We start from the raw sequence: 13,287 nt of genomic DNA on the forward strand, positions 1-13,287 counted from the left end.
AATGCTATAAACCGGTTCTGTCTAGAAAGTTCTGGAATCTCTATCTAGTGGGAAATGAATTATGGACACGTGTCCATTAGAGCTCTTGGTCATGATGGTCTTTTTCACTGACCATGACTTGTTGGTGTGTGATTTTGTTGACTGTTTGGCAATGGCGTTGCAATGGCATCACATGATGTGTCAGAATGAGGTTGATGTGTTGGTTGAGGTTCTAAAGCTTTTTGGGATTTGTGTGAAAATCATCGACCCATTCGAATTGGAAAATCTTATTAGCGGGAAAATTTCGTTTCGTGAAATTTGGACAACATGTACTAAAACTATTTCTTTGTTTGTCACAGTTTTAATTCTTTGGAGATGGTTATGGTACGACTGGACTATAAATGTATCAAATTAATAACATCATCATCTAGGCAAATGAGTAATCATCATAGCACTATGGCAGAGCCAGATCGATAATTCGATAATCACTTGTGTTTTAACGTTAAAAGCGGGTTTTGTTGTCTTGGTTATTTTCTACTAACAACAAGCATCATTTTGTTAAGAAGCGAAGTCATGTTAAAGATTATAGAGGGCCAAATAAGTAAGAAAGTGGAATATGAGAGGGTCAATCTGCAAAGAAATCTGAGGCTCGCAGTTGTGGCGTGTTAGCTAGCATTGAATTGTAGTTATATATCAGAACAGAGCATGTGAAAATAACGGTAAGTCCTTTGAATACATAAAGACAAGTCTGAACAAAGAGGAAACGCCTAAAAGAAAACAAATCAATGCAAATGGGTCCCAATTAAATTTTACACAAGTACTAACTACTAGACCTACTACTTCCTCAGACACGGTTTCCTGCTATGCATCTCTAGAAGGTTCTTTCTTCCTAATCCTTTCCTTGATAATCAATCTTCTTCAATATTTTGCTTTCTTGTCTCTCTCGCAAACTTTTTTTTTATCTTTTAGTATACATATAATGCCCTAACAAGATCAGATGTAATTGAACCATGAAAGATAGTTCTTGAATTAATTAAGATACTGTTCTTATGATATGTGTGTGTCGTGCGCATTAACTTAGAAATAAAGTCTTCAGTCGAACACAAGGTTGATTTTTCATTTCTCTGTAAAGTCCTGCATATTTTTAAGTATCTAAGATAAAAGTTTCCCTGTAAGATTAGGTTAACAAACTAACAATTTTATCTAAAAATCGTTAGACACGCATAGCATTGCGGTATCAAAAATTCCTCTGCACAGAAGAAATGTCTCGGAGAGCAAGTGAAGAAGAGACTGGCTGCTCTCTGATGCGGGATAATAGGATGGAGGTTTGCTCAGTTGCTATATCTAGTCTCTCCTTCGATTTAGCTGACTCGGAGACCAGAGTTGAAACCAGATTCTGCAGAAGCTGTACTCTTTCTCCATGATCCTCAGCATTACTTCTGAACGTCTTGCTAAACGACGTACTGATCCTGCGCCACCTAAGAGGAAGATACCTATCTGGAACCTGAAAACAGTTTCCGGTAGAGAGAACACGGAGTGCGTGCCTGCAGAGGAACCCTGAGAACTCAAACAGTTGGCAACTGCAGCTTATGATGCCTTCTTGAGGAACCCAATAGACTTTTCTTCCTCCATCCAGTTTTGTGTGGTGCCTCACCAGATACCCGTCATCCATCTGGAACGATGCATAGTGAGCTGCAAGCACAAGCTGTTCTTGGAGCTTGGAGAATGCGAAAGGAGTGAGGACCGAGGCTGCGTGGGATTCCATTGGGGCTCCAGTTTTTAGGCTGATGTTTTGAAGATTCTGCTGCATTGTTTGCTGTTCTGTAGCTTGGTCTTTGAAATCCACAGCAACAGCCACCTGCATATTTACCCATAACTAGCAAAGTCAACACACGTACAGTTACATTTCATAAGATAAAATGCATAAACCCCAAAAGTAAATGCTTGACCCATTAATGCATAGAAGGCCTAAGAGCTTTAAAAAGCTCACTTCACTATCCATTGCCCTCTTCTTAATATAAGTAACAAATTCAATTCCAATTCAGAAGATTTCATCCAGACCAGCAATGAATAAACACTATCAGAAGGAGAAGAAAACACACTTGTTCTACAAAGTGAGCTAGCCGGGTTTGTGCGCTCAAGAACCTCTGAATGAAGGCGTTAATGGCTTTGGATCGGCCAGTCAAAGTCATTCCAGCTAAAAAATGGCTTCTCAGGTATGGTAAAGACCACAAGGAACGTGACGCATACAAGTTGTTTATGTGTCTGTTTGTGTGCAGTCCAAAAGAGTTCACCATGTCTCTCCAACCCAACTCAAACTCCTCAACGGATTCCAGATGGTAGAGGCGATAAAATTCAGCTTTCCAGTCGTTGTACCGCTCCCCAAGACCAGCATTAAACCAGGATGGAAACTTTCCAACAACCATCCATATGCAGAGTGCATGCTTAGTTGTTGGCATCTCTCCAGCGATGGCTTCTTTGAGGCACATATTATGGTCTGTTAATATCGTTTGAGGTGCCTTCCCATTCATGAACCCTGTGAATGCCTTGCATATGAGACAAAGATAAAAGAATGTCAGAGTACAAATACAAATAGTTTTGCTTCTTCGCCCTACCCACAAGACAATTGCCAAGGATTTAAAACAGAAATAAGTGGAATAAGAACTTTATCAGCTTAGTGTGCCATTTTGTTGTTACCTGTAGTGCCCACGACCACGATCTCAAATTTTCCTCCCGTAGAAGCACACAACCGAAGAAGCAAGGCACACCATAGTTATTAACACCAACCCATATTCCAAGTGGCATCTCAACTGCACTTAAGCGATGTGTTGTATCAAAAACTACAGCATCTCCAAAGATTTCATACGACTGAATGGAAGAAGCATATGACCAGGCAATGTTTTCCAACTTATCATTTGCATCTAGAGTAAACTCGAACTTAAAGTTAGGGTCTTTCTCCTTTATGCTTTGGCACATCCTCAAGAAATCGATGTTCTCATCATCAGGATCAAGTTTCTTGAATGACTGAAGCAAATTTCTGACATCCTTTTCAGTGAATGGTAAAAAGCCAGGCTCGACACACTTCTCAAGCTCCAAGAGCTTCATCATCTGCTGAACTGAAATTCCAGTCTTTGAAAACATCAAAATCCGACTTTTATCTGCATCTGATATGGACCTGTACGCAGGAAGAAAACGAACTTGATTTGGCTCGAGGAGTTCATGGTTGTGGTGATTAGCGAAACCGGTAACAAGCCATTCCGTTGAACCTAACTCAGTAATCTTACTAATCCTCAAGTATGCTTGACATCCGCAACGAGAAGATCTTCTGTTTCTCTGTGGTTTACCTTCACTAAGAGTTTTGACAGGTGTGTTACCAGCACGATGGCAAACAAAGTACCGCCTGGTAAGTCCTTTGCCAACTCCGTCTTTACCTTCTGTCCTGTGACGACGTATGGAGAACCCGCAACGCTTAGCAAATGTACTGTAGAACTCGTAAGCAGCATCATGTGTAAGGAACCTCTGTCCGTTGTATGGAATGGCATCGTGAACTGCTTCTAAAGAGAGGGTAGTCCCGTCTGGAGAATCCTCAGAACTACTAGCATCGTCCAAAGACAGGGATCGCTGATCTGAGGGATCATCATAGATGAGCAACATCTGTCCAGCATCATCCGACATTTTCAGCACTTTGCCTGACAAACACATAACAACAACACTGTTATCTTGTTGAGTATGTACCAAGATGCAGTGTGTAAAAAAAAAACCTCTCTTTGGAGCAGGAAAATATCTCATCACATAACTGAAAATGAATTCATTCGAGGAGCACAGCAGTTACATATGACTTCACAGAATCATCATCTCAGCTTAAAAATCCTCAAACTGGAAGCATCTCTACTCGTAAGATGAATGTGGGAAACAACCAAAATTAATACTTAAGGAATCACTAACAAGTTCTAACTCATGAGTAGGAAGCTAGAAAGACTTCAAAATTCAAAAGTCTCGTATAAAGATTGAATTTTTTATTTTTTATTGATGTATATTCAGAAGATTTCGAAGTTACTCAATTCGAATTTTCCGAGCTAAGCACATTTTGGATGCTGAACAACGGTCATCACAAGATGGGCGTTCGATAAATCGAGAAAGAAATTTGAAACTGGAGAATCGCTGTTCTTGAATTCACCAAAATTTCGTTCAGCTTCTTAAAACAAAGACTAATTCATACAAATGCGTCAAGAGAATAGAAACAGAGAAGTTGCAAAAGATAGAGATAGGGAGAGAGAGAGTACTGATTTTAAGGTAGGAAGTGAACGAACACACACACAGTCTTGCGAAGGAGAAGCCCTAATTTGCGCAGGGAGGTGACATTAATCCTATTCCTTTCTCCTGCGCATCTTGTTATCTTACGCCTTCTCTCTATCCGTCTTCAGAATAACATTACACGTATTACCAAACAGTCCCCTTAATAAATTAAAATAATACAACGCTGTCGTTTAAGATTAATTTGTTGTTTTTGCTTTTATTAATAAAAGTACCATTTCTTCACATCCAAGGGTTTAAGCTACGAGAGAGCTTTGTCCAGTGTCTGCTACTCCCAAGTCCCCCGACCATTGTCTTTGGTTTCGTCTTCCTCTACCCTAAAACCCTAACTAAATCATTTTACTTCCACCATGTCTCTCACTCACCTCCTCCGCCGTCTTTCCACCACCACGACCACCACTACCCGTAGCCCTATTTCGATCTCGTTTCTCCAACAGCGAATCCACAACATCTCAAATTCCCCGGAAAATGAAGATCCGGTGACGACCACTGTTAACAATCAGACGAACCCATACCCAAACCCTAATCCAATTCCAGCCAATGATCCTTCTCAATTCCAGATTCCTCAGAATCATATCTCTCCGATTCCATATCCACCGATGCGGCGTAACATGAGCTTCTCATCAGCCGAAGAAGCCGCAGCTGAACGCCGCCGCCTCAAACGTCGTCTCCGAATTGAACCTCCACTTCACGCTCTACGCCGGGATCCTTCGGCTCCTGCTCCAAGACGTGATCCCAACGCGCCACGGCTTCCCGATTCAACCTCCGCACTCGTCGGGGCAAGGCTTAACCTTCACAACAGAGTCCAGTCACTGATCAGAGCATCGGATCTCGACGCTGCTTCACGCCTCGCTCGCCAGTCTGTGTTTTCCAATACGCGACCCACCGTGTTCACCTGTAACGCCATCATCGCCGCTATGTACCGAGCCAAGCGTTACAGTGAATCGATTTCTCTGTTCCAGCACTTTTTCAAGCAGTCTAAGATCGTTCCCAATGTAGTCTCTTACAATCAGATCATCAACGCTCATTGTGACGAAGGTCATGTGGATGAAGCTCTTGAAGTGTACCGCCACATAATAGCTCATGCTCCTTTTGCTCCATCCTCAGTTACTTATAGACATTTGACCAAAGGTTTGGTTCAAGCTGGAAGGATTGAAGATGCTGCGAGTTTATTACGGGAGATGTTGAGTAAAGGTCAAGCTGCGGATTCGGTTGTCTACAGCAATCTCATTAAGGGATATTTGGACCTTGGCGATTTGGATAAGGCTAATGAGTTCTTTGATGAGTTGAAGTCTAAGTGTACTGTTTATGATGGGATTGTGAATGCGACCTTTATGGAGTACTGGTTCGAGAAAGGAAATGATAAGGAAGCCATCGAGTCGTACATGTCTTTGTTAGATAAGAAATTTAGAATGCATCCGCCAACTGGTAATGTACTTTTGCAAGTTTTTCTTAAGTATGGTAAGAAGGCTGAAGCTTGGGCTTTGTTCAATGAGATGTTGGATAATCACACTCCTCCGAATATCCTTTCCGTGAATTCGGAGACGATTAGTATAATGGTCAATGAATGTTTCAAGATGGGAGACTTCGACGAAGCTATTAATACATTCAAGAAGGTCGGGAGTAAGCCCACCTCCAAACCGTTTGTGATGGATTATGTAGGTTACTGTAACATAGTAACGAGATTCTGTGAACATGGGATGTTAACAGAGGCTGAAAGGTTCTTTTCCGAAGGTGTATCCAAAGGTTTGCCTGCTGATGCTCCAAGCCATAGAGCAATGATCGATGCTTATCTCAAGGCAGAGAGAATCGACGATGCTCTCAAGATGTTGAACAGGATGGTGGATGTGAATCTAAGGGTGGTTGCTGATTTTGGTACGAGGGTCTTTGGCGAGCTGATTAAGAATGGTAAGCTTACGGAATCTGCAGAAGTCTTGACTAAGATGGGAGAGAGGGAACCGAAACCAGATCCTTCGGTTTATGATGTGGTGGTTAGAGGTCTTTGTGATGGTGGTGCACTTGACCAAGCCAAGGACATTATTGGTCAGATGATTGGACATAATGTTGGGGTTACTCCTGTGCTGCGGGAATTCGTCGTTGAGATTTCTGAGAAAGCAGGGCGTCGTGAGGAGATTGAGAAGATTTTAAATTCGGTTGCCCGGCCGGTGAGAAACCCAGGGCAATCTGGTAACACTGCACCTAGTGTATCAGCCGTGTATGGAACCACACCTGCAGCTCCTCAGCAGCCTAGAGACAGGACACCATGGACGAGCCAAGGGGCGGGGAATCCTAATTCAGGTTGGGCCAATGGTGGTCAAACAGCAGGAGGAACTTACAAGGCTAATCTTGGCCAGAATACGTCTTGGTCCAACACTTCGGTTAACCAGCAGCAGCAATCATGGTCTAATCAGACGGCAGGGCAACAGCCACCATCATGGTCGAGCCAGACACCGGGATATCAACAGCAGCAATCTTGGTCTCAGCATCAGGGTTGGTCAAGTCCTTCAGGTCATCAGCATCCATGGGCTAATCAGGCGCCTGGCCAGCAACAACCATGGGCTAATCAGACGCCGAGCCATCAGCAACAGTGGGGTAATCAAAACACTGGTCATCATCAGCAATCATGGACTAACCAGCAGAAACCAGGGGCCAATCAGCAATCATGGCCTAATCAAACTCCTACCCAGCAGCAACAAGGGTGGGCAAATCAGACAACCGGCCAGCAACAAGGGTGGGGTACTGAGACAAATGTTGAGCAACAGTGGACCCCGTCACAGTGGTCTAATCAGACAGCTAGCCATCAGCAGTCACAGTGGTCAAATCCCGCAGCAGGACAGGTGGGTAATCAGCAGAGATCGTGGTCAAACTCTGTGGGTCAAGAACAGGAGTCAGGGTCCTCGCATGAGTTGCAAGAAAGAGATGAAAAGAAGGTAGCGGAGTTGGGGAACTAGTTGGACAAACTCGCTTCTTCCTGATCTGCACAATCATTCTTCCTCATAGTTACTTTGGCTTTTTTTTTTTTTGCTTTGTGGTCGCAATTTTTGCTAACTCTAGTATTTATTTATTTATGTAAGGATGAACATCATAATCTAATACAGTACTACGTTTTTCTTGATCGTTGAGGGTTGTCCTTGTTTCACTTGTATGTATGGTTTAATTAACTTCAAGTACTGTCCGATAGCTTCTAAATAGAAATGGAATTCATAATCAGTAACTACTAACTCCTAACTAACTCGATCAAAAAGTCAACAAAATTGTTTTTTTTTTTTTAAATTTTTTGTTCTGTTTCTTTGTTTATTTTAATGTATTATTTATATTTAAGTATAGTATTACACGTCAAATTTTCATTGGTCAATTGAATGGAGGTGAAAAAGGGGTTCACTCCTAGTGAATCCAATTTTTTTTTTTTTTTTATATTCTAACTTAAAAAGGGGTTCGCTTCAGAAATATTTAGCCCTAGTATTAGACGATAAAAACCGTTGATAAACTAGGATCCAAAGTCTTCCAAGAGTACTAGCCCTAAACTCCGTAGTAGAAACCAATCATGAACAGAGGTCCCAACGGTAAGATCTGTATCTCTCGCTCGAAATTATCTGGATTAGATTTCATCTGTCATGTATATAACTAGCCGGCGATCGTTTTTTTCTTCTTCACAGTTTCGTAATTGTTTATGCGTTCTCCGATATTTTTGTGTATGCAGATGCTAAAATACGCGTCTTATGGGACTTGGTGGATTTCCCAGTCCCTGAGGGTCGCAGTATTCGTGATATTGTTGGTTCTGTTCTGCGGAGAGAGGGTTATACTGGTGAGTTGTCAATCACGGCTTATGGCTGTGAGACGAATCCCTATCCGGATGAAGACGGGTTCACCTTCGTACACAATAGTGAGATTTCCTTTTTTTTTTTTTTTTTTTTTTTCTTTTCTTAAAAAATAAATTGTTGTATGTATGTATGTAACCTAGCTAGAGATCTCCGTTGTTGTTGATATGCATTTCCAGGCGATAAGTATTGGAGACTTTCTAAGATATTAGTAGACGCTGCTTTCTGGGCACTGGAAAACCCTTCGCCCAATTTAAAACCTGCACCTTCCTTGATGGTAGTCGCAAAGAACTGCGACCAACAAACGGAGTTCGTGGATTTTCTCCAAAATTTGTATAATTTAACTTTCCAAATTTTCTTAGTACTGCCCGATGATTGCTGCCCAGAAAAACTGGGAATTCCTAAGGTAAATTTAGCATGGTACTGGACAAGCCTACTTGAGGGAGGAAAACCTATCCCTCGTACAGAATTAAAATGCCTATTCGCTCGAGTAAAACAATCGCCTGCCAACATATTTAGGAGGATATCTGATGCATGAATGGCTCCATCGACAATAATGTTCTGCTTTTTTATTTTTTTTCAAAAGACTTTTGGTTTTGTGTATGAAACGTACTTCTCGTTATCTTTGTCGTCGTCTTTAAAATCTGTTTCGTGTATTGACCAAATGCTGATTTGTTTATGAAACGTACTTCTCATTAAAAGGCTGACGAAGCAAATATATTTGCTGATTTGTTTGTCTTTATATTGAGCAAGGCTGATTTGTTTGTCTTTAATTCTTTATGTTGAGCAAGGCTGCGTGTTTGATATATAGTAACTTTGGTGTTTCAAGCGGTACTGCTGACCGGGATCCATCATAATATTACAAAGAAAACAAAATCCGAAATCGTCATGAGTATGGATAGATAGATAGCCACACGAAAACAAAATCGATACAAATAACATCTGTTAGAGGCTAATGTTTTATATGACATTCATGTCTTTGCTTCCCACTTCAACTATCATGGGAGAATCACCATCACCTTTCCTCTGCCATTTGCCCCCCTCATCACCTGAGGAATCCGGACCATCACGTATCCTCAGACGTTTCTCAGAATCCTCCTCATCACTTGATGTATCCGGACCAATATAGTCTAGGATAGGAAAGCGACAATCGAACAGATTTGTCCAACGCCATACTAAGGCTGCAGTGTCAGTACGTGGCACTTGTTCCAGAGGGACGTCATCAGGCACTACCAGGAAAACATTGTAACCTCTGGATGTCAAAGTTTCAAGAAGATTGTGAAAACCCGTGTCTTTCCCTGGGATGTCTTTAGCAACTACGAGGAAGTTAATTTGTCTCGTTATGTTCTAGTTCGTCATGAAAACAACGGAATGCCCAGTAAAGTATGTCCAGTTGCATCCTACTGAGTCTCACATGTTTTTCAGCCGCTGGGAAATGCATATCATATCAATCAACGGAGATGCATGCAAATTACGAGACATGAATATATATATAAAATAGTGTTAATTATATTAAATAGGATCGGAGGACTTGAATTAATTTGTTCACCATTTTGTACAAGCTGCATTTTGGCACAGAGAAAATCCATCCTATCTGCATCTTCACCACCATAAGCCTGGATTTTCAGTTTACCAATATACCCCTCCATCCGAAGCGCTCGTTCGACTTTACTACGAAACGAGTCCAACATGCGATCCTCAGGGAATGGGAAATCAACGACGTCCCAGAACACGCACGTGTCAGCATCTGCCAAAACGGACAACGAAATAATTAGGTAACCATCAGACCTTTTTCTGGTTCTAAGGCTAGTAGTTCTAGGGGTCGACTCACTTCTTTCAAATTGTTATCAACTTGAATTGAATTGGAGCAAGAGAGATCAGATCTTACCGTAGTACGTTGCCATGACTCCGATCGAGAGAGAAATGTTACGAACCTTTCTTTGCTTGAGAATTAAGAAAGATGTATTAACCCTAATTCTTGCTTCCCTTCTCATTAATCAATAGAGACCATTATATAGGCTTTGATACCACTTAATCAAAACCCTAATAATATATAGAAAACACTTTATCAACCTAACCGTAGTCTTGTAAGTTGTATCAAGAAACAAAAATTTTAGGGCTACATCTGTGTGTGGTGGCTGGCCATGAGAGGGTATTAGTTGAGAGAAGGGAAGATTCGGATCTCACGGGGTTTGCTAAATCACGATCCTACCCCTTATTTTAACAATGCAGTACTTACTCACAGCCAAGTAACTGTTGCTACCGTTCTCCTTTGTTTCAGTTGTGTATGGTTCTCTTGAAGTTTTCTAATGGCTTCTAACATTAATCAAAACATTAAAATATATTTTCTTCCAAAAAGTGATGAAAAAGAATACTAGTATATTCGTAATCTATAAAACTAGATTAGCTCTGCAGGTCGGCGGCACAAGTAAAGCTCTTATATACAAAAAAGGCATGACCTTTACGATCATCTCTATAAAACCCCAAAATAAAATGAAGAGATCATAACCAAAGGAAACTAATAATAACCAAAAATAAAGAAAAAAGAGTCCTATGTGTATATATATATATATATATCTCGTAGAAGGACTCATCTCATCCCTATAAAAAGTAGAAAGAAGAAGAGAAATGAAAATTTGTTTTTCTCAAAATCCCATGACAGTAGAGCTCAGGTTCATAAGAGGATCTAAGGCAGAAGGAGAGAACTTGCGAGCAAATAGGAAGCATAACGAAGTTGGCTCGTCATTGTAAAGACAATCCGTCTCGTTCTTCCTTATCGACTGTAGAAACTCTTCTGTGATATTAGCTGCAGCATATGTGGCTGGATGCGGACCGCCTATGGACCAATCAACCCATGTCACGCTTCTATTCGCGTTCATTGAACCGTGAAACATGTTCAAGAAAGTTGGGATGTAATGCTCGTCCGGGTAACAAGCTGGTCTGCAGAATTGTTTGAATAATGAGTAGTATTTCGAGTCTGAGATGATGTAGATGGCGATTTTACGGTTTACTTCAAACCACTGAGACCCTTTCCGCCAGTGATGGAGTTTGATATCTGGGAGCATCTTGCGGCTGTAACGACCACGTCCATAACGTGTTGGCTCGTCATAAGAGTCCACAAAACTGTAAGCAGAGTTTATTAGGTAATTGTAGACAGTTGAAAAGTTGTAGACTGGGACACAGCTCTCTGAGAGAAGCACAAAACGCTCATTTGAGAAGTCCAGCAATGCGTTGGCTAGAAGACGCTTCTCTGCGTCTGTCAATAGTGGGGATCCCCATTCAACTTTCTGAAATTTTTTAAAAGTATAGAAAACCATGAGAAACAAAACAGATTCTCATTATTTGTAATCAACTAGATCTAGCAAAGAATGATACAGACTATTCATGATCTATCAAAGTATTGTCAGAGTATTTGAGATGGACCAGGTTGCATAACCAAAGAAAATTACAAAACCGGTTTCAGTGTCATGAAAAAGAAAGCCTTGTGCAGTTACCAGGATCATAGCGACATGTCCAGACAATGAAAGAGAATAAAATTACAACTTATATAATGTTTATATGAACTGGTATGTTTCCACTCTCACTCCTACATTTCAAGCTGTTCCAACTCCTTATCCTAAAACCAGCTATGTTCCACATCATAACATAATAGCAAAATTACCCATGAACTTTAAAGACTGTGTCACCACTTGAAGCTGCATAAGACATAGATGGCCAACTCAAACTAATGCGCAAGAGTAACAAATTTGCATCTATACACAACTTAGAAATAGATGTAACTCGCAATAAAAGAACAACTGAAAAGTTCAAATCCTAAGCACCAACCAGTAATCCTAATGTAAATTCACTGGAAAAAACTATGTATTTGTTTTTGTACTAATCCACAGAGAAACATAAACAAGACACCAACAACATTCACTGTACCGCATCAAAACATACCTGGCTAGGGATCTGCCGGTCATAAAACGGAGAATCGCGAGAGACATTCATGTCATATCCAGGAGGCGTGTGAACGTAAACAGATAAATACTTCTCATTGCCTTTAAAAAACTTCTCCCATAACGGAAGCATAGGCAAAGGCCCTCTGGTCAGAAACAAGAAGGCCACTTTAGGAACCCTTTCGTACGGATACTCCTCCTTCACAGGAACCATCGAAGCTCTCCAGAACAGCTCATCATCAGTCATCCCATGAGTGAGATTCTCAGGCCGAACAAACCCATCAGTGCTCCAACAATCTGGAACCTTTGGTTTCTCCGCCTTGACTCCTCCTCCTCCTCCGTCGTCGTCGTTCTCGTCGTTCCCCGGGCAATCACGGTGTATGACTGTGCAATTGGAGTAATCAGTAGTAGTCGAAAACGGAATCGTTTGGAGATGGGTCGACGACGAGAACATCCTCGGCAAGGAATTGAAGTAGCGATCGATGTGAGAGCTAGCGGCGAGGCCGATGATGATTCCGGCCATGAAAATAAGCAAAAAAGAAAGCGTTTGAGCCAGCTTTAGTAACCCTATGTGCTTTTCTCCTTCCTCTTTCCCTCCTCTCGCCATTGCTGTTTACCAAAAAAAAAAAAAAAAAAATTCAATCTTTTTTTTTCTCCACACAGTGCGAATTCGAACTGTTCCCCAAAAAAAAAAAAAGTTTTAGGGAAACATTCATATGAATGATTTAAAGAGAATCTGTTTGTTTCAAGCACAAATCCATATTCATTCAGAGAGTTTCCTAATTTTGAAACAAAGGATCAAATCAAGTTTTGGAAAAAAGGAAAAAAAGGGAATTAAGATCTCTGGAAATATATATATTCGTAGAGAGTGGAGAAACGATGACTGAAACAGATCAAAGAATTGAATTTCGAAACAGAGGATGGAGGAAGAAGAAACATAAACAAATCTGGTCTTTTGTTCCTTCTAGTTAGAAATAATAAATCTATGTCTATGTCTGTGTCTGTGTGGTTGATTTTGATCTTATATATACATATAAATTATAAAAGAACAAAAATTACTTGAGATTATTTAATTAGATTAATTAAGTTTAAAAAAACTCCACGTCGAAAACATTAACGAGTTCAAAAAACTCCGAAGATCTTGCCAGGTGGGAAGAACCTATAGGTTCTTTTCAGTTATTGGGCCGGTGGGCCCACGTTTTGCCTGTGACGTGGGTTTAGTGCTCGTCAACTCTTCG

General features: G+C 40.9%; 4 protein-coding genes across 7 annotated transcripts; 2 read left to right on the top strand and 2 right to left on the bottom strand.

Moving 5' to 3' along the window:
* Positions 1–1,070: 1,070 nt before the first annotated feature.
* Positions 1,071–7,370, bottom strand: LOC104768531 (protein FAR1-RELATED SEQUENCE 11). 3 transcript variants are annotated; one of them, XM_087498475.1, is made up of 5 exons: positions 4,509–7,370; positions 4,263–4,397; positions 2,677–3,668; positions 2,082–2,525; positions 1,071–1,837 (listed from the first exon to the last, which is right to left on the bottom strand). In XM_087498475.1, exons 3-5 carry the CDS (start codon positions 3,652–3,654, stop codon positions 1,217–1,219), a joined length of 2,043 nt encoding a protein of 680 aa, XP_087354601.1. In that variant the 5' UTR covers positions 3,655–3,668; positions 4,263–4,397; positions 4,509–7,370; the 3' UTR covers positions 1,071–1,216. The 3 variants fall into 3 exon arrangements, with proteins under 3 accessions (XP_087354601.1, XP_087354623.1, XP_087354612.1); XM_087498497.1 differs by lacking the exon at positions 4,509–7,370 and having other exon boundaries at positions 2,677–3,691; XM_087498486.1 differs by lacking the exon at positions 4,509–7,370 and having other exon boundaries at positions 3,777–4,348.
* LOC104768521 (pentatricopeptide repeat-containing protein At1g10270-like) lies at positions 4,644–7,410 on the top strand. Its single transcript, XM_087498462.1, has one exon. It carries the CDS (start codon positions 4,644–4,646, stop codon positions 7,242–7,244), a length of 2,601 nt encoding a protein of 866 aa, XP_087354588.1. The 3' UTR covers positions 7,245–7,410.
* A 317-nt stretch (positions 7,411–7,727) lies between these two features.
* LOC147946561 (uncharacterized) lies at positions 7,728–8,884 on the top strand. Its single transcript, XM_087498518.1, has 3 exons — positions 7,728–7,856; positions 7,994–8,176; positions 8,291–8,884. Exons 1-3 carry the CDS (start codon positions 7,838–7,840, stop codon positions 8,647–8,649), a joined length of 561 nt encoding a protein of 186 aa, XP_087354644.1. The 5' UTR covers positions 7,728–7,837; the 3' UTR covers positions 8,650–8,884.
* Positions 8,885–10,470: 1,586 nt separating this feature from the next.
* On the bottom strand, positions 10,471–13,089 carry LOC104768578 (glycosyltransferase BC10). 2 transcript variants are annotated; one of them, XM_010492583.2, is made up of 2 exons: positions 12,051–13,089; positions 10,471–11,398 (listed from the first exon to the last, which is right to left on the bottom strand). In XM_010492583.2, exons 1-2 carry the CDS (start codon positions 12,654–12,656, stop codon positions 10,757–10,759), a joined length of 1,248 nt encoding a protein of 415 aa, XP_010490885.1. In that variant the 5' UTR covers positions 12,657–13,089; the 3' UTR covers positions 10,471–10,756. The 2 variants fall into 2 exon arrangements, with proteins under 2 accessions (XP_010490885.1, XP_087354650.1); XM_087498524.1 differs by lacking the exon at positions 10,471–11,398 and adding an exon at positions 11,430–11,806 and having other exon boundaries at positions 12,051–13,048.
* Positions 13,090–13,287: the final 198 nt, after the last annotated feature.

The sequence above is a fragment of the Camelina sativa genome, chromosome 3, assembly GCF_030686135.1.
Source record: "Camelina sativa cultivar CO46 ecotype springtype chromosome 3, ASM3068613v1".
Classification (NCBI taxonomy): Eukaryota; Viridiplantae; Streptophyta; class Magnoliopsida; order Brassicales; family Brassicaceae; genus Camelina; species Camelina sativa.

Bases quoted from the DNA above. Each gene is read 5' to 3' on its own strand.
- LOC147946561 (XM_087498518.1), top strand. The intron at 8,177-8,290 runs GTGAGATTTCCT...ATGCATTTCCAG, and splicing joins GTTCACCTTCGTACACAATA to GCGATAAGTATTGGAGACTT.
- LOC104768521 (XM_087498462.1), top strand. From the start codon at position 4,644: ATGTCTCTCACTCACCTCCTCCGCCGTCTTTCCACCACCACGACCACC.
- LOC104768578 (XM_010492583.2), bottom strand. From the start codon at position 12,656: ATGGCGAGAGGAGGGAAAGAGGAAGGAGAAAAGCACATAGGGTTACTA. The intron at 11,399-12,050 runs GTATGTTTTGAT...AAAAAATTTCAG, and splicing joins ACCGGCAGATCCCTAGCCAG to AAAGTTGAATGGGGATCCCC.
- LOC104768531 (XM_087498497.1), bottom strand. From the start codon at position 3,681: ATGTGTTTGTCAGGCAAAGTGCTGAAAATGTCGGATGATGCTGGACAG. The intron at 2,526-2,676 runs GTAACAACAAAA...CTCATATGCAAG, and splicing joins CGTGGTCGTGGGCACTACAG to GCATTCACAGGGTTCATGAA. The intron at 1,838-2,081 runs GTGTGTTTTCTT...GTAAATATGCAG, and splicing joins TAGCTCACTTTGTAGAACAA to GTGGCTGTTGCTGTGGATTT.